The sequence below is a fragment of the Calidris pugnax genome, unplaced genomic scaffold (assembly GCF_001431845.1).
Source record: "Calidris pugnax isolate Ruff unplaced genomic scaffold, ASM143184v1 scaffold206, whole genome shotgun sequence".
Classification (NCBI taxonomy): domain Eukaryota; kingdom Metazoa; phylum Chordata; class Aves; order Charadriiformes; family Scolopacidae; genus Calidris; species Calidris pugnax.
Genome location: NW_015090957.1, coordinates 2492671 through 2518432, shown reverse-complemented (window position 1 = coordinate 2518432; position 25762 = coordinate 2492671). Strand labels below are relative to the sequence as shown.

At 39.0% G+C, this 25762-nt stretch overlaps 1 protein-coding gene across 1 annotated transcript in view; it reads right to left on the bottom strand.

The window, feature by feature from the left end:
• Window positions 1-22557, bottom strand: part of SMURF2 (SMAD specific E3 ubiquitin protein ligase 2) — a 65875-nt gene extending 43318 nt beyond the window's left edge. Inside the window, exon 1 of the mRNA XM_014952228.1 lies at window positions 22208-22557. Within this exon, the coding sequence (XP_014807714.1) occupies window positions 22208-22259 (52 nt within the window). The 5' untranslated portion in view covers window positions 22260-22557. The remainder of the gene's footprint in view (window positions 1-22207) is intronic.
• Between the last annotated feature and the right edge of the window lie 3205 nt (window positions 22558-25762).

The window sequence follows — 25762 nt, the reverse complement described above, 5'->3', positions numbered from 1 at the left end:
CGGGGTGGGGACGGGAGGGAGACAAATGAGCTCACACAGACCTTCTTCTCGCCTTCAGACCCTGCCCCTGGGACCCAGAAATTGGTTGGGATGTTTGAACCTACAGCTGACACGATGTATTCTCTCCATGTTGGATAAAACCCCTCGTAAATTTATGTATAGGAAAGTGACAGGCGAGCAGCACACCACACACAGGTTCCAGCAGGATCGCTCAATGCTTTAAACATTTCTAACAAATTCCTACTGTTTTCTTCCATTGTTGGCACGTAACCGAGAAACTCATATTTTTCTGCTTGCATTCCCTCCTTGGACCTGCCTAAATTCCCACATGGGAAGATAGAAAACAGGAGGTCTTCAACTATTCATGGAACAAAGAGCTGTAAATAATGCCATACAGATTTGCAAATACAGCTGTTGAGGTAATAACTTTCTCAATTAAGGTTTTGAAATAAAACTGTTTATCCCAACTACTCATATTAAATTTTATTTTACAATTAATCTCTCTGAAGATTTTTTCTTTAGTTTCAATTTCCTTTCCATTTTAATTTCCTTTGAAAGGTGTTTTTTTTCTGCAGATTTACAAACTAAGAACACAATCATAAACTAAGAATTTATTTTCAGTTAATGAAATTCATGCATTCTAGAAGATTGTGATTGATTATTGTCAAGAACGGACACACAAAGATAGGTAAACCTAAAAAAAATATATGTTTTACAGGTGCACGGGGGTTTTGAGTACAGAAGGTATTGGAAAGTGAAACGGGTAAGGCGGCAGCAGCTGAGCATTACTCCAACCTCGAGCACCCATCAACAGAAGCTGGGCGGTTTCACGTGGCACCTGACAATTAAGGAGGCTGCAGGGGTTCCTCTCCCACCTCAGGTCTAGCACTGGGACACAAGGTAGATCAGGAAGCTGAACTGGCTGAAAAGAAAATGAGCCTTCTGGGGGCATGGATTAGTTTGCCATTGGCTCCTAGAGCTGCCCTGCCTTGCCCCGCAGTCGCACCATCTGCAGCTGGGGGGGAGCACCACATGGCTACCTTTCTGGTGACACCTTGCAGTTACACTGTAAAAGTGCATGCCATAACAGTACATTTTTCAGCTCTAAAAATCAAAATACACCCCCCAATAGTTTCATTTTGATGTAAACTGCTGTTTTTTCCTCCTGTCTGTTTCTGTTGTGCAGTACTAAACATTAAAAAAAAAAGAGAGCAATCAAAAAACCACTTTTTTTTTTCCTCTTAGGAAAAAGATTTAAGAAGCATTTCTCTGGCAAGTGTACATACAACTGCTTTCAGGTGTTTCACTTACTGACAGCTGTGCTTTTCAAGTCTCACAAACCACTAGAAATTTAGAATAACCTAATGAGCTCTAAACTAGTTATTACAAAATATACAAACACAGAGGCTGGCATGCCCTTCTTAAAAATATTTAATTATTTTCCCCAATACTTCATCTGAAATTCAATTTCCAAACACTATTCTATGAAGATGTGAGCGAGCAAGCCGTAAGGGTCACTAGTCACTCCAATGCTTTTCTTTTCTGGGAGCAGTGTAGAGCTGGCACACACTGAGCTGAAGGCGCCATACAACACGCGGCGGGAAAGTTCACCCAAGGACAGCGGCCAACTGGTGCCGATCTCAGACCCACTCTGCTAGATTAGGGTAGATGTAAACGCTCTCAGCCAGCTACTACATCCACAGCTCTGCAGCAGGAAAGCTCTGGGTGAGGACTGTCTTCGGGAGCAGCCAGGTAAACCTCAAACCACCATCACTACCTGTTTCACCTAGGTATCTTTTTCTGATGTGAAATAGCAAATGCACAACATGATCCCTTTTGCCCCCAGAGCTACAGGAGCCAGGACATCTTGGAAGGGATGGTAACTCCAACAGGCACAGCTATCTGCCCTTACCATGTACATTACAGTCCGTACTAGTAGGAAACTAATTCTCAATTCTCTTTCAGAATTATAATTTAAATCTAATGGAAATTTAGAATTAAGTAACAGTACTACCTGTCTCGCTTGGAATATACATTAGAACTGTTCATAAGTACAAATAAATTGTTAAAGTGCTATTAAATCCTAATTTGTCAGGGGGGAAAAAATTATCCAACACTAGTTCTAAGCGACACATAAAAGCATTACTGCTAGGCTAACACCCAAACACAAGGTAGACAGCTTTTAAATAAGCTTTCAAAATACATAGTAGGGTACCCTTAGTACTAGAAAAGCACTTTTAACAAGATTTTCCTTTAATAATTGTTAAAATTCTGAATTCTCCCATAAACACATTCCTGCAAGTTCAACTTCAACACAAGCCAGATGCTAAATCCTTAATATACTGCATGTAAGATGAAACCCATTTTGAAGGATCACATGCACCTGCTTATGAGCACTGTCAGTTAGAAATCTGTGTCTCAACAAATTGGAATTACTCCTCTGGGGCTAAACAAAGAAAACTACAATAACCTGCATTCAAACACCAAATTGCAATATGGATTAACCAGACATGAAAAATGTCCTAATAATGTAATATACTTTAAGTCACTGCAAAATATGCCAGTAACTAACACAGTAACAGTAAATTTTTCTTTCCAACAGATTCACTCTATTAAATTCTGTCTATAGGGTTATGCTTTGGCTGGTTTTAGAATTCTAGACCCATATTACTTGCATGTAATATAACTCAAGGAGATTAAAATTAAAAATGAAAATATGACACATTTATCATGGAAGAAACATTAATAAAGATGCATTGCATCACCAAATAGAAACAGTTAAAGCCAATAAATCATTCATCTCATGCAATAGTAAAATTCTGGGAGGGAGTCTCCAAAGCTATTTTAAATTCCCTTAAGGTGGGGGACGACCCAACCTAACAGTGCCTGTGCCGGGGATGTCTGACTGCTCGTGGACACAGCCAGATGGAGTCTGCCTACATTTGCCATGTTTAGACTCCTGTTTTAACATCATGATGTCTACTTCACACTATTGTTCTACTGTAAACAAAGGCTTCCTTTTCCACTTCTCCTCCCTTATTCCACTCCAAGCCAAAAGTAAAACAAAACACAAAAACTCCCACACCATTGAACTCCTCCTTCAAGCAACCAATGCATTCACGTCTGAGAGATTCATTCAGTGACGGGCTCACTGCCACATGCAGCACCACTGTGATTCATCTCCCCAGATTATTTGATACACCTGTCAAGAGGTAAAGGAAAGAAATCATGCTGCCACTTTTGCAATGAAGGTAGCAACTCTCCCTGACCATTTCAGATCTTACCCTGAAGGCTTACAAATCTCTTCTGCAAAGATTCACATTTGAACCAGAGAAGGTTCCATCTAGATGCAAAACCTTAAGCTGTTTCTGTTAAACCATCCCCACCAGCTGAAGCTGGGGCTTCAGTCACAGCCTTAAACAGTGAAAAAAGAAGCACACCTAACATGTGGAAAACTTTAAGAAAACAAAGGCTATTGCGAATATTTGCATTTCCTGTTTTAGTGTGGATGGAGCCTCTCAGATCAGCCAGGATGTTTCTAATGCTGAACTTTCATACGCTAGAAATTCCACTTCACTCCTCCACCCTACTCCAAAATGGCCTAACCCTCCCATCTTGTCGATTTTTCAAGATCTGAAAAAACACTACTGTACCATGAAGTCATCATAAATACACCACTTACTTAAAGACTGAATACTATGCTGGTCAGCTGGGGGAAAGGGGGAACAACACAGCTTTTGATGTAAAGCTATTAGAATACTTAAAGTGTCAGCAGTCAAAGACCAATTTTCAGATCAAAGTTATCTCTTCTGTTTCTCACATTTGTAGTGAGTATAAAACTGTATTCCAGTAAACAAAATCAGAGTGGGAAACAGAAAGCTGTTAAAGATAAATGAAACAGCTTTGCTGTTATATTTGCTCTATGATCCTCTTTATTTTTTATATTGTTTTATCTTCCTGCAGTATTAAAAACATAATTTCCCATGAAAAAACCCTTTGAATTTAAAGTAACATTACCAAGATTAAATTATCTCAAACCTGCAGAGGTGGTTATTATACCCAAGTGTGAGCAAAGTAAATTCTATTACAAGCATTAACTCAATTACCCTAGAAATAAAGAAATAAAATAGTATATAAAAGCTCAGGAAAATAAAAAGGGGTACCCATATCTCAAATTCTTAAGAATCATTGTGCTAAAATCTTACCTCAATCCTTAAAGCCTTGTTTGAAATCCCAGCAGCTATTTTTTTAACCAAGACTCGGTTTAGACAGAAGTGATTAGTCCAAAATTATCAAGTTGTAAAATACTTAGAGAGCAGAAGATTCTTCCTCTGAGGATGGGTAAATAAAAAATGGTAACATGGAAATTTAGCCATATATTTTTCAGCTTGTTTTGATAGAAACAGGGATGGGGGAAAAAAGCTAACACGAGAAGCAAATGATAGCTCTGTTCTGTCTGATGTATTTCATGCACCTCTGAAAATGTGCTAGGGAAAAACACGCTAACAGGAAGCAGAGCCCTTGGATTTGTTTCACTGCAGTAAAACTCTCCACCCTCTGAATGATCTATAGTAGAGGCAATAACAAAAGATATTCATGATGTAATTACCAGCCAGACAAAAACTTCCCCGAATTTTAAAAAGGGCTTCAGACAAGAGGCACCTGCAACTAATCCAGACTCCTGGGTACACAGACACCAGCAGCTCTCCAGACTGTAGGATTGCTGCCATCTCTGCTGGGACACGGTCACTCACTCGATTTAAACAGGAAGTCTCAAAATTCTGCCTCCACTACAGACAGGAACCTGGGGGGACACTGCTACCGATGGGACGAGGCAAAAGATAAAAAGAAAAAAAGACACCAAAAGCATGTACATCGTTTACTCTTCATTAGCAATTATCATGCCACTCTTCAGCAAAATGCTGAAAATAGTAATTTTATCAACACTAACAAAAGGACTGTCAGTTGCTTTATTAGAAACAATTGCTAAAACATGACAACTACCTAAGGTGACAACTCTTGTTAGGGAAAAAACAAGTAAATTCCAGCATTTCAAATATACAACTTGAAGCAGTTGAGGGATTTTTTTAAAACCATTCCCTAATAAACAAAACAATGTTAAACAGTTCATGAGGACCATGATTTCAATGCCACCACTAGTAAAAATCATGAATTAAGCATTCGCCTTAATCTAAACTCTTAGGTCAGCACAATTTTGTTTTACTAATACACCTGATTTACTGAAATCATATTCTAGGAGGAATACAGATGAGTGATGTACTCTTCACATCCATCTGCATTATCATGAATATCCACAACTTCAGACATGGGTTCTGACCTGTCTCCCCGACAATACGTGGATCCTGCCCCCTCCTCCTCTAATGCAGTTGAAATGTCGCTGTATTTACTTTTGAGGGGAAAACTGTTTGTAATGGAGTGCTTTTAAACTCTGGAAACTGGCTCTCTTTGGAAGTTGACAGTTTGGCTTCTGCCAAAAAAATAAAAAATAAAAAATAGGGTCAGCAGAAAGATGTGATGACTATATATACACTTTTACCTGGTTACTGAGTTTATGCCTCTGATTCCGTAATTCTGTCTCTAGCTGCAGAAATGTAGTACCACATGAGCGGGGAAAACACTAGGCGCTCAAAGAAAGTCCATATGGAAAACCAAGGCAATGTCACCCATTCATACATTATTAAAATTCTCATGTACCTCAGTCCAATCTTTTTCCCTACCAGATACCATGAAGCCTCATCTCCAGGAGTTAATTATATTGATAGATTATACAATTTATAAACTGATTTAGTCAAATTATTGCAGTCCTTTAATATTAACAGATTCAGTTTAGTTTCTCTGTGTAAACAGATGTGTTCTACAGAACAAACCCAAACAGTTTAAGAAGCTGCTGCCGTTAAACAGAGATAAGCTAATTGGATGAGCAATCCTATTTATTTCAACAAAAGTAAAGCAACTTATATTAAAGCCTCATTTTCCTTGTTTTACTTTGTTTTTACACAAGTTGCATAAATTATTTAATCAAGTCAGTAAAATTTATATTGTACTGTAAGAAATAATATAAAAGGGGTTTTGAAGAAACAGACCACCAAGTTATTCAGATGAAATAGCTCGCCAATACACAAAAAAAAAAGAAAGAATCTTGCCCAAAAAAAGCTTACCATGCAATTTAAACTACAGTCTCAGAAGTCTCTTGGGAAGATGCAATGTTCATGAAGTGAAGACAGGCTTTTTTTTTTTTTTAAAAAAGAGGAACACACAGCAGAAGATAATAAGCAGTAGAGAGTGGCAAGTAAGAAAGATAATGGGAAGCAGGTGAGACAAAGGAGTAAAAAGCTGATTACATGAATGTAAAAAGTTCAACACTGTGAATCAACACTCCTTGCAGTACAGTAGATCAATAAAAATCCAGGAAGGTATTTCCAAAAAGTTAGATGATATTTTATTACTAGGCATCTACAAAGGCAGAACAGCTTTCAAACCTAATGAGCTGGCAAGTGCTTCCATTGACCTCAAACACCAGTTATGAGCTTCAGAAGGTCTGAGAAGACACAGAAGTGGAAGCACCTTGTTTACTCTGGTGCCTCTCGCTCTAGAAACCCTCAGCCTCTTGTGGTTCCGCCCACAAAGCTTTATAGTAAATATCACCTCTCCTCATTCCTACCACTTCTTATCTGGTTGGTAAGGTAAGAGCAAGGATAACAGACCCAGTTTTCCAGAGTAATCTTTACATTCATGTCCTGGGCACACTGCTCCTTGGAGATCTCGACTGCTAATTGAGTGCTATCCCAGGGTCTTTGTGTGTGTCATCCCCCCCTCCCCCAGTATAACTATTTGCTAAACAATATTGGATACCAAGTAAAATATTTTTTCCTCTCACAACTATCATCTTACATCTCAGTTATTTAATACTAAACACCTTCCAGTGACCTAATTCCTTTTGTTTCTTTATCATCCATGTATCTTGGAGCCAATGCAACAATTTATATTAAATAAAACATGAGACATGCTAAAACTGATCAGCTATATGAACAACGAAGGAACAAAGAAGGCACAAGCCTTTTCCCCCTTTACATTCCTTCAACAGGCTTTACTAACTGTACCTCCTTTCTGCATTGATTATTAACAAAATCTAAGAATTCACAAATATATTCCCTGTTTATCTTTGTGCATTGTAGACTACGAATAGCATTGTCAATGCTAAATAGATACAAGTTTTTAAAATACTAAAAATCAAAATGCAGTGACTGCTACATTAAACTACCTCTCCAGCTAAGCATGTATTTTCACTAAATATAAGCAAATAAACTATACTAAGACAGTTCACCAAGTTCTGCCACTGTCACTCATATCACACTTGCATTCCAGACATGTAACAGTCCTCACTAAAAGGTGATATTGCCAAGGGGTGACAAGATGGGGGTGCTTTGAGGATGCGTGCAAACATTTTGCGATTTAGCTACAAGTCAAAAAAGTACCTAACCACATTCAAACTTACAAAAGAAAAATTAGAAAAAACAAGTGAGTCTCGTAGATTTTGATCCTAAATACAGACTGTTGTTTAGGAGACAGTAAAAAACACACTGGATTGTAGAAGATAAAGTGTTAATCGCATATTTGGTGGTTTATAAGCCAAAGCAGTCTGAGGTTTAAACTGCTTCTGCTCAGTGCTCATCCCATTCAGAGACGATGAATCATTTCCCATTTGGCAACACTTCTGCCTACAAGGCTGTCTTTTGTGAGATTTCTCCTGTATCCTTGTAATAGGTTTACTAATTTAGTACACCTGACTTTGAGCAAAAGCTATTGTTGCCAGCTGTCAGACTAGACCTCGTCCTGTTTATCAGACACATCTGAACCATCCTGTTCTGCCCACCATAGAAACAGAACACTCTTCACTAATCCCAATGCAGTAAATTACTTTCTAATATCCTTGTTTTTCTTACTCTGCTAAAATACCAACACATCATAGATTTAAAGCAACAGCAAAATCAATTTATCCACAGCAGCTGGGTTCATACCAGTTTATCCAATAACCACATTTCTTTCAAGTCATATTTGCTGTTCTAATCATTCTGGCCATGAATTCCTGAGTTTCAGCAGTAGAGGTCTGACTATTTTAAACAAAGGTAATATAAGCACACAGGGAGTGTGTTTTCTAGTTTTTTAGGCAGGTCTCCCCAGCTCTTTGAAAGATAAATCAGAGCAAAACAAAGTATTAAACGCCTCACACATACTAAAACATTTCCTTGTTTTCCCCATGGCTTTGTGAATGCAAAAGAAACTGCATTACTTTCTGTTTATAAATATTTGTCTGGACAGCAGCTTAAAAGGGTAGAGGCAATAGAGAAAACATGTGGGGGTTTTTTTTGTTTGGGTTTGTTGTTTTGGTTTTGGTTTTTTGATTTTTTTTTTTAAATCTACCTATAGAGAATCTGGGAAACATATGAAAAAACAATTTGTATATGACATTTTTACTTCTAACCAAAATCTACCAGAACTTAAGTCTTTACATTCTAGACTATGTAAACCAGTTATACAGATGCAAAAAAAAAGCAGACTCACTCTGCCCAGAATTCCTACCGCACTTTGAAAAGCTCACTGGGTTCACAGAAACACATACCTACATATTATATACTCTTTTGATACTTTTACTCTTCCAAATATTTTAAAATTCAGTATAATCAATAAAAATATGAGTACGCATCCACTCCACTAACAAAAAATATGAAGTATTTACATTCGTCTCTTATTTCCCATTTTCAGGGGGCTGTGGAGCTGCTTACTCATCTCTAGCATTGAACTCTGGCTTCGTTAATTCACAGTGAGCCCTGGAGGAAGCACACCTGAACTCTTCCACCAGGGCCTGACTGGAAAGCGATTTACAAACCATGACTCAACATGCAAAGACCATTTACTGTAAGCAGGTTTCACACCGTCTTCTGCTATATTTGTTGCCAAAACTAAACTTAGCTGCATTTGTCTATTTGTAGGCTAGCTGAGGATCCTTGCTAATGTCTGTCTTCATGACAATATCCACACAATATTCGAAACAGGCTGATGTCTTGACTGATTTCAGACAGGAAAAAAAAAAAAAATTGTAAAGTAAGTAAGAGAAATCAAGAGCACAAACTCCACATAGGAAAGAGTTGGAGATGGTTCATGCTACAGGTAGCACAGATCGCTTCTAGAATACAAGTGGAGGCTGCACGTGGCATTGCTAACACATAGTATGAATGAGAAATATTGTAGCAAGTTCCTAAAACAGGAGGAAGTGAAACATAAGAAATTTATGTGTACAGGGAAAAAAACATTTAGAGCAGTCGAAAATGATGCAGCTAAACCTATGTGAGAAGATTGCTACGATGCAGTTACATACAGGGCACACCTAAGTACAGGCCATCAGAGCAGATCTGTGGGGATCTGCAGAACATCCTCCCCCACCCCAGTAACTGCTCATCCACCGCAGCCCCCTGTCCCTTCCAATGGGGACACGAACATGGCAACCACTGCAGCTGTAGAACTGGAACCTGCTTGCCCTGGGGTGGGCCAGAGGAAAGGAACCTGCAAAACAGAACTTCTTGGGATTTTAGGATATAGTGATGCAGTGAGAACAAACAGAATTGAGAAGGCATATTATTTCATTGCTCCTCAACAGCTACAAAGCCAGTCTAGTCCCCTGTAAAAGCATTGTTCTCACAACTACAAGGAAAAAGACCTATATGTATTTTTTTTCACAAGGTTTTTCATTGTAATACTTGAAATGATGAATCAGATACTGTATTTCAAGTATTATTCATCTGTACAATTTAAGCTAGCCTTGAGTAATCATTAAAGAAAAAATATTTGCCAGGAAAAAATAAACCCCAAATATATGATTCATTCACTTCTGAAACAATAAAATGGTTCACTATAACAAAAACAACTATATTGTAAATACTTCAATTAAAAAGTTAAGAAAACAGCCAAATACAATGATGAAAGCACGCCCTTAAAAAAACACCCAAACATGCCTGTGTGCAAATAACAAAAAATCTTTTTAGAAAAAGATAATTCCATGAAATACACTTAACACCAATTTTGATGGAAACTGTACTCCATTCTTTAGCTATTTAATAGTCTTAAAACAGCAAAGATACAGCTCACCTCTAAAACTCTGACAACTTACTATTAAGCTGATGAGTAGATGTTAATTTCAGTACAAAGGTGATGCACGTCATGCACATCTGACAAAGAAACAACACAACCTCTGGAGTGGCAACCAAGGCAGTAACATCACAGAGACTCCTAAACAATTCCCTGGGAAATAGTTAGGGCTTTCACAGACCTTAAATCATGAAAAAGGGGATCAGCTGAAAAAAATCAAACATTTAATAGCTTTATAATTGCCCAAAACTCAACAAGGTGTGAAAACGAGCAGATTTTTGAAACAGCAGTGTTCATAGGAGCAGACTTTGTTTCAGCCTTGTATCAAACACTGGGGGAAAAGAGAAGCACTGTTAAGCATCAACAAGTAACACTGGACAAATGAGACAACATTTTTAAAAGCTCACTTTTCTTCATGGTTAGACAATATTGACAGTTTACTTAAAATGAAACCTTGCAGTTTTACATTGTATCAGTTAATTTCTTTTTAGTTGACTTAAAAAAAAATCATATATCTGATAGCACTCACAACTTCTCCTCACTTTATATATAGCCATTTTCTGAATAGGCCCCAAAGAAACATCAAATAGAACATGATGTTTTTCCCTTGCTGGAGATACACCTGCCCACTACAGGTAACTTCTGATTTGTTTCTTCACTGTTTTAACTCTTTAGCAGACTCCTCTGTGTGTGTAATATATAGAGAGAGTGAAGATCAAAGTTTTTCACAGCACAGGCAACTCAGTACAAAGCCCAGTACAGTCTATCTCAATCCACTAACATAGTGAACTGCTCCTGCAGAAATCCGGTGGTGACAAACTGTGTAAGATTAGAGGACTCATCTCTTCTATAGAGAAATCTTTATATACAATGCAAGATCCATCCAAGTACACAAATGATGACTGCCATAGCTTTCTCTGTCCACTTGATATTTAGCGTATTTGTAATCACTCTGAGCTGCATGAAAGATTTGACCTTTTTTAGTCACTCACTAGTAGCAGATAACACCTATGTGAAAAAAAAAATATTACTTGCAATTCCAAAACCTTTGCAAAGAGATGGCACATTAATTAGCCAAGGAAACACTAAAAACTACAGAACTTGATTATTATCACATATGACTTAACAAAAAGTCTTCTGACCCTAAAATAAGAGCATTAATGAAGCAACAAAAACATCACATCAGTTCTTAGAATCAAGGCTTTTTTAAAAAAAAAACTTCTCAAGTTTGCTAAAAGCTGAAGAATTCATTTTCTTCTACATGTAAGGAGCAATCCTGATCTTATCCGCAAGCTTTTCTTAGAATTACGTTATGAACGGCCACTTAGAAGCCAACCCTTAATTTCCTATTTCTTCTATATAGAATCAAGGTGATGAACATGTGGAGCAAAGGAACATGCGGGAGAAATTCTGGGGTGGGTTTTTTTTCCTGTTTGTTTTTCAACTGCATCCAACTGTAACCATTTCCATTCTTTGCATTTGCTATACATCTTAAGTTCTTATGAAACACCTCTGAGAAGATGACAACTTCTTGTAAGTAATACACCCCTATCACTAACAATAACATAGCACACACAGCAACAGCATTTCTCAGTTACAAAGCCAAGCGTGAAGTGGTTTGGGAACACAAGGATGAGGGCTGTCCCTGCAGCCCCGTGTCATGTCCACTGCCACTACCCTAGAGTCTCGGCACCAAGAGATTCCCAGCACCTTGTCCTGCCAAAATCAGTCTCCACCACCCCCCTAGTTGTCCCGAACGGTTCCTTGCTCCAGGTCATGCCCTTCTTCTCCACCCTCAGCCAACTTTTGAATCCTCTGCATCCTAGTTAATGCTTCTCTTCATGTTGGAAGCACATAGCCAAGTTAGCAATAATGGGACAAGATCAACTCCTGTCCCAGCCATTTGTTAAATCAGGCAGCACTACCCACTTGGCAGTTACAGAGACATCTGCCTATTGCCACATCCCTGTTCCTGCCCAAGAATAAATGGTTCACAAGAATAAAGGGTTTTTAAAAGATGTGCAACATAATTTTCATCTCCTTCTCGAAACTGGTTGAATTTTAACAGAATCTTCCCAAAAATAAACTCAGCCCAATTTAGCTATTCAGCATAAAAAACATCAGTCTTAGCAGGGTGCTTAAATGAACAGACAGTCTTATAACGGGAAGCACCAACTACAGTTTTAGCTTTTTGGTATTACAAGTTCAACTAAAGTTAGAAATTCCACTGACAGCGAATAAAAAACAAAGACGTTTGGACAGATAAAGCAATTCAAAATTGTGTTCGAATTACATGAAGTAGAAGCAACAGCAGTAACCAGTGCTCCTCCTCACTGTGCTGCTGAAGTGCAAATGTAACACTCCAAAGGCTCAGGCTGACCATGGACGATTTTTCTTTTCATTTATTGCTACTCCATCACAGTGACATAGCGTGGGTGCAGAACAAGTGCATCTCCAGTCATGGGCCGCACTGGGAAGAACTGTTTAAATGTAAGACAGTGAAGTTTCTAAATTTCAATAAACTTCCAAAAAATATAAAGCTTTTGAATGAGTCTAAAGTACTACCCAGCGTAGATTAAGTTACGTTATGCTGATACACAGGAAATAGCTGACTTATTCTACAGGATGAACAATTCACCAGAGGAAAGGAACTTTCAGAAAAAATGATAAATATTGTAATGAGGAAATCCGAGGCACATATTCCCAACGCCACATTCAGACTTCACAAACGAACAGAAATTTCTTCATGATCTCTTGGCCAGAGAACCAAGTGAGATCTAGATAAATGTAAACATATAGTACCTCCCCAGGCAGAACAACTGCTTGCTGTTAGGGAGGGGAACCAAAGACTTTATTGTCTATCCTTGTAGACAGGAATACAGAAATTTCAGGATCTTTTTACCACTCCCTTGTAAGACAGCTATTGGGAGAACATTATAAACTGCAGGAACAGCTGAAGGAAGGGAGAGAAGACTACACAAATACTTTATTTTATGACAAGCCAGGCACGAGGCTTGTACTACTGAAAAATTACTGTATGTCACTTTTTCCTTAAACATTTTCAATCATCCCTTGACCTACTTTTTAAGTAGAAATCCCAAATGTGAAAGATTTTCACAAAAGGGATACAATATAACATGACATCATAACTTCAGGATAAATCTTGGCCACTCCTGCATTAGTACAATCATAAAGTTTTAAACCCTTTAACTTAAAAAAAAAAAAAACCACATATCCATCTATTTAAGACAAACCTGAATAATTGCGTGGCATCTTGAATTTACAGAAAGCATTTGCTTCTGTAAGAACACGTAGGCATTTCCCCTGTGCAGTGACATTAGTTAGATTGAACTGAGGTCAACAGCAATTTTCCCCATTCCACAGATCCATACTTGACCAACAGTTTATATACTTTTGAAAATACTGTTCACCAACACCTTGAGCTTTACCAGACATCCAGAACTGCTAGTTAGACGTTTAGAAATGCCACACTTAAAACCCATTTGAAATTATCAAATATGATACTTAACATTTTTACAGTTGTTCATAGGCTTCAATTACCAAGAAGCTTCTGCAGTAGCAGTATAAAACATTTTTGAACTTTCTACTAGAATCCTCTAAATAAAAGTTCTAGAAAATTACCACTTTAACATGCATTATACCTTTCTTTAAAGTTTGGTCAATTAGTTTGTCATGTGCTGTGAGCTCAGACTTAAAGAACCCAGTCATTTTTAATTCCATAATGAGTAGTGGCTGAGCAAGCGCTCTCCAGCACACATCAGGACCAGGTTCTTCATGTCCATTTAGATGGAGTACTTAGCAAAATATATATTGTGGCTCTCAAAATTTATGTATTAATATTAGTGCAAGGGAGAGAAACGCACAGTATCTTCAGAATTTCACACTGAAAATGCTATCATCACTACTTGGCTAAGAGCAGTATTGCAATCAGCAGCATGACACAGGAAAGAGATTTCTGTACGTTTTAGCCCAAGTACAGGAACCCACGTTTTGTTTCCTGCTTCCACTATAAAGTGACCAAAACTTGGTATAATTCTAATCCCTTTAGTCCCTGTGGCAGCTCTGCTCGTCCAGCCAGCTCTCCATCACTTCTGCCCTGCTCTGTCCTGTTCTGCCTTTACAAATGGCGTCTTCTGTCTCCAAATGACATCACCTGCCCACACCAGCTCCACCTTCATAAAGTTTCTATCATCACACCTGATATCACCATAAATTAGGACAGAAATACTTATTTTGCTGCCAAACAAAAAAGGGGATACCTTGATATTACTACACCTAGGCACAATGCTACTACTCATTTAGTCCTGCAGACAGTCTATAAACCATTATTGTAATAAATGCCTGGGGGGAAATAGTGGATGAGAACTTTTAATCTGAAAATAATTATTTATACACCTCATAAAATAATAATTTTGGAACAATAAAAGGTGAAAAAATTCTGTTAAGATTTAAATGGAAGAATTATTTGTCATAAGGACACCTGAATACTTAGCACAACTAATGCTATGAATTTCTAATCCCAGGCAGTCAAGCATGAATATAATTCTATGCATTTCACCCAGACATGTTTAGTTCCTTTACATGCTTTTTTTTTTTTTTTTTTTAAACCAGACATGTCTATAAGTCCTCTTAGCCAGGTAAGAGCCATTCTCTCTCCAACAAGAATGAAAGAGGATTCATTTTAATACATTTACATGCTTTCCATGAAAAATAATTGCAAAAGGTAGGAGACTACCTTTTACTAAAATTAAACAGCAAACTTTTATTGAGTACACTCCATGCACTTTCTTCACATCCTACAATACCCACAAAGCAGACATTTTACCATATGCAGTTTTAGAAGTGCATAGCACGGTCTTTATTTGTGTTAAAAAGAAATCACCACACTGGCTCAAGTTTTCAGAAAGTAACTCTAGTATTACCAATGCAGATACCCACCTTCCTTCAATTAAATACAAGCACAATTGTATGCATAATGGAATTTATGTATGCATCTATATATAAACTCCAAATCAAATAGGTATGTTAAAAACAAGTATCATTACAGGTATAGTTAGTTATGACTCCATTTAACTCCATCAGTAATATTAAAATCTGGGTCAAGGCAGAATGCAAATGAGTGTATGTCACTTGTTTAAAACTGTTTCACGTGATCAGCCAAGACATGCCCCAGTCCCACAATCAGCCCGCTGTTCTGCAGACACCTGCCTGGCTTCAGCAACCACTCACACACACACACACACACACACAGACCAACCCACAACAGTCCTCCACACCCAGTTAAAAGGAAAGAGCGGGACGAAAGGAAAAGGTTGATTATATCTGGGATATACTCCTCAGCCCACCACACCTGACAGCCCAGGATGGAGCAGAGGGACGTATGCATCCCAAAAGACAGTGCTGTGGGGTGGAAACCTTTACTACGGCATTGTCACTCTAATGTTTGCAGCAAGATGGCATTTCACATGCTAATTTAAGCAAAAATTGTAGAATCTGGGTATATATTTTTACTGTGACCTGTACATTACATAGTCTGTACATGCTTTGCATATTTGAAAGAACTTAAACAAGTTCATCACTGAAAAGGATGCGTTGAACCAGTTTACTCTGACAATACCAAAGCCATGGTTGGAGTGACTCTCCCTTTCTGCAAGAAAACAATCCTTCTAAGTTGTGTTAAAAACGTACGGGCCAAGAGTCATTCCAGAAAATTAACAAGAGGATACAGCCACATAAACTCATATACGGCTACTTTTTCTTTCACTTTCAGGATTCTGAAAATGTGAGTAACACTTCATCTAAGGAATACTTCTTACTCACTTTGGGGGATATCAGTGCTTTTAGTCTAATTTTCCTGAGTAATAGCATAATTTTTTTTTTTAAGTAGAAAAGAAGTAGTTGCCAAGGATCTGCAGGATGCTAAAATACTGCTGATAGTGCAACACAAACACACGAGAGAACTGAACCCGAATCACCCCAAAAGTAGTCTCAGAAGGCCCAAAATAGAACCATGTTTTCTGTGGATTTAAACTCAAGAGAAACAATGTCCATGGGCAGAAAGTCAAAAGATACTGGCTCTAAATCCCAGCTTTACCTGGTTTATCCTTTTTATGGTCTTGAGCATGTCTGTTCTCCGTTCTGTATCAGTCTCCCCACTTAACCTCTTATTATGCTTTGTTATCTACAGATGAAGATTTCTTTAAAGCTAGAAGCATTCTTACCTATGCTTTCATTGAAAGGATTTAAAGCTTAAATAGTAAGAAAAAGGCAACAGTTTGCTTCCTTGAATGTGCTATTGCCAAGTGTCCCTCCAGATTTTGATCCTCTTTCCCAAATAGGAAACGTGCTTTGCTAATAGCAGACAAGCACAGTAGCCACTTTTATATGCATTGTCTAATATTATTGAGATTAATCTTTACCAGTCTCTCAGAAGTCAGTGGAATGATCTCAGACATTGCACGTGTCATTTTATACATTAAAGCATGCATGTAATAGCCCGCATACTAATGTACTTGTGCCATTAAGCGAAGTCAGAAGTCAGGCCATTATTGTGATGAGAGGAGGGAAGACACCCAAAGAAATCATCCACTTTTTTTAACACCCGCAAGAAAGGTCTGGCCCAATGGCGAGATGTCATTTTAACTAAGATGGCAAAGCAAGGACACACTTCAAAGACCATGAGATAAAACAGAACAAAACATTAAAAGCTATCTTCCTTTTAGGGATCAACCCATTCACCTTAAAGACACAAAGACAAAAATGTCTTCATCTGGGGCCTAATCAGATTTTCAGTGTGATTACTGAACAAAAAACAAACAACAAAAAAACCACAAGAGAAAAAAGAAAATTATTTGTCACCACTAGTTGAGTTACTAAGTTCAGCTACACAGACAGACGTTACAGGGCAGCTTAAACTCTTTGAACATAACTGAAAAATACAATTCCAAAAGTTACTCACTGTTTTTCCACCCCCAAGATTTCTATTTTATTTTTTCCCCCAACACTTTATTTCTTTAAACATCATAATTAGGACTGTCTGCAGATTTCCCATATGTCTCCTACACATGTCCCATATGTTCCCCCCACACATAAATCCTCTATTAGCTTCTACTCAATGCTTTCCTGATTCTACAACCAAAGATGAGCATTGGGCCTTTTGCTCTTTTCATTGGAGCTCCTATAGAACTGTTTTCCTTCTATAATTTCCTCCAGCAAACCATTTCTGATCTTTGTTTTCCTTGCCACAATACTCCGTTACGTATCCTTGAACACAGATACCCATTTTTATACCCAGATGAATAAAACTTTGTCGTATAAGCTGACCCCATTGAAACAAGCAGTTGAGACTGTTCCATACAGCTGTTTGTTACAATTCTTTGATGTCTGTGATCCACAACTGATTTGTACACACATGAATATCTATAACTATATACTGTATATAGAAAAAGTACGTATATACACACACTTCATATTTTGATAGAAATATTGAGGGCCAAGCACCCACCAATCCCTATAGTTTGATTAGACACATGCCTATTGACTTTGTTATGACAGCACCAGTTTAATCTACCTACTATATAATTTATTGATTCTGATTTCTTAAATACTAGTTTTTAGTAAGTCATGCATCATTAAGTCAAATATATCTTACAAGAAGGAAACCCATTGTTTTACTGTTGACCAAAGCCTATCTAACTACAGACTGCTGTAAAAGAGGCAGTTCTGCCCTCTTTTCAGCTTCTTGTGTGTATCCATCCCCTTCCCTGTGCAAAAAAATGATTTTTTTTTTTTTTTTTATAGGATTAACTTTCAGCTCATCACACAGCTACAGTCAGTGGAGTCAACACAAGAGAGGGCCCAGAAAAGCCAGGGACTACAAAGAGTAAAAAAGAACAGCACTCAGATTTTAAACTGACCTAAAATTGCACTAACATTTAAGTCAACTATGAAACCATAGCCTTGCTACTTAAAAATATAGGTAGTTACTTTATCAATCAATCAATCAGTAATTGCTACCCATAAACTTCAGTCCTGCTTCCGACAGCACTAATAGGAATTCAGGCTAACCACTGTTTCCAATTGTATTAATTTAACTGTTAGATTTATCCACTGGAAAAAAATCAGGTTTGGCAATTCCACATTATTTTGCAAAACTCAAGAATATTCTGGCTTTTTAAAAATAATACACCTCTTTCTTGAGAAATATTTTGGCATCACGATGTTTCTACAAACTGATTTAAAAAAAAGTAGCACTTTCTTCCTTCAACACTATAACCTTAGAGTACAGAACCACCTTTGTACTTTAAGGATTGAATAGACAGTAAAATCAACAAGAGAGAGTAGGACAGAAGACAAGATGCTGTCCACTTTCTACAACAGAAGATCTAGTGCTTTTATCTCCCTAATTAGCAAACCCTGCCAGGAAACCCAAAAGCTTATAGTAAGGAGGAAGAAAACAGCTCTTCAGGCCTACCTCTGATTCTTTACCAACAAAACTTTTCCAGCTTGTTCCAGTTTTATCCGTGGGATATTTTTTACCACCTATTACAGTGAAGTGTAACTGTGCTTTATGGCTATCAAAGTATCTTTACTTGTTAACTATTCTGACACAAACACTAGCTATAACACATTAAATAAATTCATGCATTAACCTTTATTTAACTCCGTATATTCTATTATCCATGTAGTTTTTCAGAATTAAACTGATTTTAAAATATATCTTTCTACTTGATAAAAACAGTCCTGTGGACTTCATTCAGATAACTGACATCATAGTGAAAGCAGTCAAATGTAACTATTTTAATATTAGATAATGCACAGTTTAGGACATAAAATATTTACTGAGCAACTGAAAGCTATGGTCATTTCTCAATTTTTTTTGAAGAACAATGCAATTCAACATGGGGGGTAGAAGAAAGAATAGTACATTCTGCCTGAGAGTACAATATATTTAAAAATACACAAATTCAACACAACACAGAAAAATCACAGTAAAAACTGAAGGGGACGACTGCACTTGCAGCTCTTGCAGAATTCAGATATACTCAGGACAAGACTAGATAAAATGGTGGTTAAAACGTCAGAGTTGAAGGAACTTTCTTTATATTATAGCTTTGTTTGATAATGCTATTACAAGCTGCTAAAATAAATTTTGGAGAAGACCAGTGATATTCTAGTAGGTAACTTAAATTACATAACCTATATTTTAATCAGAAACAGGCATTTACATCTCATACTAGAAGTGAAGTATCATCAGGAGGCATAACCTTTGGATTTTAACAATCACCCAGCAATTTTCTAGCTCAAGGCTGTGCAAAATGCATCAACATACGTATCACTACGCATTCAAGTGATATTTACAACAGACAGCTAAACCTGGGAGAAAAAGAATAACCTTTTATAAGAAATGTATAATGCAGATGCACCATAAACTAAACAAAAACTTACTAGAAGTATGCCACCGCTGTGGTTTTTCTCTGTTATGGAACCCAGACCTAAATAAACTGTTAAACACTTAGTGTAAAGGTATGCCAAACATTTCTCAGAACTTTCTTAAGGTCCCAACAAAGAATCAACCTTTTCTGCAAAATAAGGCCTAGGTTAAATATTTTATTTGGCTCCTCAAGATAGACTGAAAAGTTGGGCACTAGCTCCAGATCAGTTCTTGGACTCACATCAAACATTACCCTGTCATTTATCCAGTCAGTCAAAACAATGTTTTCCATCTAAACCTTTAATGTTTATGTCCTGAAAAACTGCTAATTGAATCCAGTTCTTGAAATCGATTTTTTAATCTATACCATCTAATTTAGAGATAATGAACATAAAAGATAACCATTATACAATGATCGCAGAATTAATCCTATAAATATTCAAGCCAAAACAGAAGACTGCTAGTTTCATACAGCCAAAAAAATTAAGACTAAATAGCATTTGACAGTTTGAGAATAAACTTCTAAAAACACTGGATATACAGATTCTTTTAATTCCAAACAGTTTTAGAATTCAATAGCTCTCAAACTGTTTTTCCAATCAAAAAGGGTAATCAAAACCACACAGAACACTTAAAACTATTCCTAGGCAACAACTGACAACATGTCAGCTGAATTAATAAAATTCCATGTTTTTTCTTAAAGATGTAAAGCTTCGTTACAACAAATGACCTCATGTGAAACAACTCAAAGTAGCAAAAGCATAAAGTATCTCAAGCATTTTTAACTCGAGAAATAGGCCAATGATTCATATAAACTTCCAAGTAACAGAACTGGTAGTCAGCAACTGCAAGAGCTGCAAACTCTACAATAGTCCCTAGAAAGACAATTTTGCAGCGTCCTGTGCTCTGCATATTCCCTTCCTAAAATATAAGATGAAAAAAATCTGAGAAATGTTCCTCAAGACTGTACTTGCTTCTTTTGGGAACTGACCACACAACTAAAACTCAGTATGCAAAACTACTGGCTATTTCTTGCTCACACTCCCCATAACATACATTGTCACAGACACGATTTCATTATATGCTTAAACCTTAATAAAAATAATTATGAAACAAAATAGAACACAAAATCCAAAGGTGAGACAACTCCCTCAATGGTACTTTCCATGCTTTTACACATGGCTGCAGACCATTTTAATGTTTCAAAGATAAGCAAGTCTGAGCACTCACTGCTCAGGAAAAAAAGTATTAAAGCACTGCATCAATAAAGCAATAACCTGAAGAGAAAGCTACAAAACACTCTGTAAAAACAAGGCAGCACTGTTCCATGCATCAGTCCCAGCTATGCTTATTTTAAGAGTTTTATTTCTAAGTGTAATATATAGACACTCACAAATCTCCATGAAAACGAAATTACAAATTTAGTCCAAGTATTTCCAAAGTAAAACATAAGCAGATACATTTTACTTTCCCTAGAAAAATAATATACTTTGAAAAATAAGTATGAAAGCACCTCTCTTTATAAGGCATTAAACTGGAAATAGTTCACATGCACCTAAAGTAAATATACTCTTAGTATTTTTCAATTACTATTTTCATTTTATTTTTAAGACTCTTATTATTTTTAAAGACATTTGTCTTGCAAGCTGGTTAAATACACTACATGCAGAGAAGAGTGTTTACAGTGTTACCTATTATTTTCTATTTGCTCACCTTCGTGCACTGACACTTCAGAAAACAAAATACCGTTTACCTGCTGAGGGACAGATACACTGAACTAGCTCTTTTCTTTAAAGCCTCCTGTATATTTTTTCAAGAAAGCTCTAGCAGAACTTCGAAGATATTTTCTCTAAACCTATTTACCTGGGTTTTTATGCAGAAAAGAACATACTCTTAAGTATTTTAAAACAACTTATTTGCTTTCCCAGCATGCTGGTGAACAGTTTTTATGATATTTTCAAATATTAGAGGTCAAGTGGACTTCTGAAAGAGGGCAGCATATAGCACTTTACCAGACGAACTGGGCACAACCTTCACTAAGGAAGTTGGGTTAAAAAAAAAACAAAACAAAAACACAACAACAAACAAAGAGATCAAAACAAAGAGTGTGACAGTTTCTTTCGAGTTCACGCTGAGGAGACGAAGGGACAAATACGAGTCGGGGTGCGGAGGAAGAGGAGCCGGTGCCCGAGGGTGGCACCGGCCGCTCCGGCTGCCCCTCGCCCGGCGCCCCCGGGACTGAGGGGGCCCGGCCCAGCCCGGGCCGAGTCCGCAAAGCCGCGTTGTTCCGGAGGCGCGGAGCCGGCAGTGGGGCAGGGAGGCGAGGGAAGAGCTCGCCGTCTCCTTCCCTCCCGAGGCCTGAGGGATTCCTCCGGCACCAGGTTCAAACTCAAAGGCACATGGAGGGGGCCCGCTTCCTCCCCTCCCGTTGGGCTCTTCTCACCCCTCTCCCCCACGGAGGTCGGTCTCTGCGCCCCCCGAACCCCGCTGCTCTTCGCTTCCTCCCTCCCGTCCTTCCCTTCCCCCTGCCCGACCGGCACCCCAGCAGCCCCGCCAGGCCCCAGCAGAGCCTGCCCCGCTCAGCCTCACCTGTCAGTCGCAGCTTGACGGGCCCGTTCCGCCGGGCCCCTTGGTTGGACATGTCCCCGGCCGCTCCACGGGCTCGGCGCTGCCTTGCCCGGGGCTCCCCCTGCCTCTGGGTCCGGGAAGGGAGACGGGGGGAGGGGAGGCGCTAATGGAGTCGCGCTGGGCGCTCAGGGCAGCGGCGGCCGCCGGAGGAGGAGGAGGAGAAGCCCGGATGTGCCCAGCGTCGCCATGAGCGGGACCGAGGAGGCGGAGGAGGAGACGCGGCCGCCTTCCCCGCTTCCCTTCCCTCCGCTTCCCCGCCCCCTCGCCCGTGAGCCCGGGCGGGCGAGCACAACAAAGCCGGGGACGTAGCCGCACGGCGGGCGGGCAGACAGACGGCCCGGCCCGGCCTGCCCCCCGGGGGAGGCCGCCCCGCCAGGCAGGGAGAGCCTGCCGCTGCTTCCCGCCCCGCCCCGCTTCGGGGTCTGCTGAAGGGGAGCTGCATCGAGGCCTGGGTCTCCTCAGGAGAGCTGAGGGGGCTCGGGAGCGAGGGGGGCCACTGGCGTGGCGGGTGAGGGAGAGGGAAGTGGAAGATGGTGGGGACGCTGTGGGGAAGTTGGGACAGGAGTATCAAAGGCACAAATGGGACATGGCCATACGAGTGGGGACTCAAAGCCAGGCTGAAATGTGGGTAGCCACGCTGGGAGTGTTTCCCACTTGGGGTGGTATTTCCATGGACAGAGTGTGACAGACCGGCTCTGGAAACTGTTAAACTTTTGGACCAATTCACTGCTTATCTGCGCTTTGTAGAGATCAGCAGGCCGGTTCTGTGAAGTCCCATTCTCAAAATAATAAAAATAAACTAAAATGTGTGGTCTGATCTAATGCCCGTCCTGGAGGAAGGGTGACTCTCAGAGTGTTCCCGTCATTGCAGCGCTTGCAATGAGGGGAACTGGAGAGTGGGAAGATCTCCCAGAAAAGCTATGGAGGATGCCACAGTAAAATTTACCTTAGAAGACTGAGCTGATAAACTGTGCATCTATTTGTATTAACAACCTTGCTAATACTCAGTATTAGCAAGAAGTCATACAGAAGTCATTCAGTCATGTCATTGCGCTGGCTTCTTCCTGTTGAGCCAACCTGTGAGGTATTATCTATGGGTAGTCATAGATAGGGATTCCACCTATGGATCAGGATCCAAACACAGGGTGAAAAGATGGCCTGTACTTCACAGAGTTTGTAATTTAGGTTCTACAGAGCCCAGGAGGTTAACTTTCTGAAGTCACACACAGAACTGAGCTGTAAGCATGTTTAGAGCAGTCCCAGCCTGGTAGAGCTTAGGGCTTAAGCCTCATTAAATCAAATCTGGGGTGAAGAACTGATTTTTTTCCCCACTGAAGGCCTTGGAAATGGGATGTGGTTCTCAAAGCTTTCCTCCCTTAAAATGAGACCCCCCTCCCCGCAGTGGGTATATGTGGGCCCACACCTCCTTCCTCCCAAGATGTGCTTCCAGGTGGACGTTTCCAGTGCTCCCTGCTGTAGTGGCACTGCTGTTCCAATGTCACTTCACCTGGGAGCAGAGGAGTCCTGGGATCAGGACCTGGCATCCCTTCCTGGCACAGGACAGTGTCTGTTGCCTGTGCAATTGCCTGTTTAACACAAAGCTGACATTGGAAATGAACCTTTCTTCATGGCACAGCCAGGGCACAAGAGAAAACACTGATTCGTTGCTTACCCACTCTTTCAAGCAATGGGAATTTGAAACAAGTCACGACTAAACTTCATTTACTACAAACACAGTATATCTGCTGCATATGTGCTGCACTAAGCTGAAAAGTTACATTATAATAGTTAAGTAAATCCACACACAGCTCAAACACATTCCAGGTATCCTGATTCCTGCATTAAAAAAATAAAGAAGAAAAATCAGCCTTCATACTTGAAGGCCACACTATTAAAGTTTCAATCTGTTGCAAATTCCCATAGCCAGGTCATTATCCTTTTCTAAAACCAACTGTATAAAGCAAACTGATGATTTACAAACATTGTAACATTACCTGGCCACTGATGAATGGAATAGAAAAACAAAAATATAAAGCCACTTTTCACACACTTAACATATTTCTAGGTTACTTTAGATTTTGTGTATCATGTGACAATTATTTGTTTCTGGGGCCTTGCAGTGTACTCTGGACCCAGCATTCAATAATTCTGATATAATTTGACAAAAGTATTTAAAGTTATGTTAAACATAGTACTTTTGCTACATGATCTTTTTCTAATGGATAAGTAGTGTGTCAAACAGTAACTGCAATGCCAATATTAAAAAAAAAACAACAAACAACTATTGGGATTAAATATAGCATTTCATTCCTCAGTATATGGACATTTTAATGCTTTCATTAAAAGCGTTTTTTAAAGGTCAGGAAGTATAATTAGTTTCATGCTGCTTTTCAGAAAGGAACTTGCTCAACTATAAATTTTTCTAAGAGTTTTTGGACAGGCTGCTCACCTTTCAGTGAAAATACTGTGATATATTTCAAGTGTTAGAGTTAAAATTAGCATTAAGTATAATATAAAATTAAGTATTAATGTTAAAATTGACTGTGCATTTGAATCACTCTATAAAATGGCTGCAAGATTGCTGCTACTGTTGTGCATTTTTTTAAGTATGTACAATATTTGATAGTATTTATTTATTTTTAAATACACCTACGTGACTTGAGCTTTTTTACCAATACATCCAAAATGCATCAGTGACACATAAAGAAGTCCTATACAGTAATTACATATTTAACAGGGAGAGAGAAGAGGGGCTTTAGGTCTCATTGGCATCTGCAGGCGTGCGAAGTCCCATTTAGGTCAGGACTATGTTGTCTCCTGACTAATGTCTGTAGAAATGACCCAGATCAGGTTGTGCTCAGGCAAATGCACCAGATGCAAACTGCTTGCTTCTTCCCTTCTGCCTTTGTACGAGCATTGCAATAGCTGCACCTTGGATGTCCTACAGATGTTTCTGTCCTGTTGCATCTCCCAATTCTGTAGGGAAATCAGGATTTTTATTTGTTGCTCCCTTTCACTGAGGAGAGTTGCCAAGCAGCACTTAAGAGGAGCAGCTCACTGAGGGATCTGTACAAGATCTGCAGTGAGCAGAAGTCAGGAGGCCTTGCAAAGTGCCAAAAACTGCAGGGAATGTAGGAGACCAAAGACACTGACAGTACTGATGATTGAAAGTGCTGTTTTTCCAACAAAAGAATTCCACATGAATGTTATGATCCACTGTTTCTTGTGCCAGTGTTATCCCCCAAGTTCTGAAAATATTCTCGGATTGATGGAACCAATATCCCACTGTTCCTGCTTTAAGCTTTAGAAGCCAACAGTTTACACTAAGTTTTGTCTTTATGCAGTTCTATTTCAAGGGTGAGGTTTCACACTTTATAGCGCTGATCTTGTGAGGTAAGCAAGCAAATATCATCATTAACTGCTGACAAGTGATCCATGTTTCACTCTAGGCTGATATCATTGAGCAAAAAATCCTTTCAAGATGAGGTAGCTGCTCAGATCCTGAGGGAAGGGAGT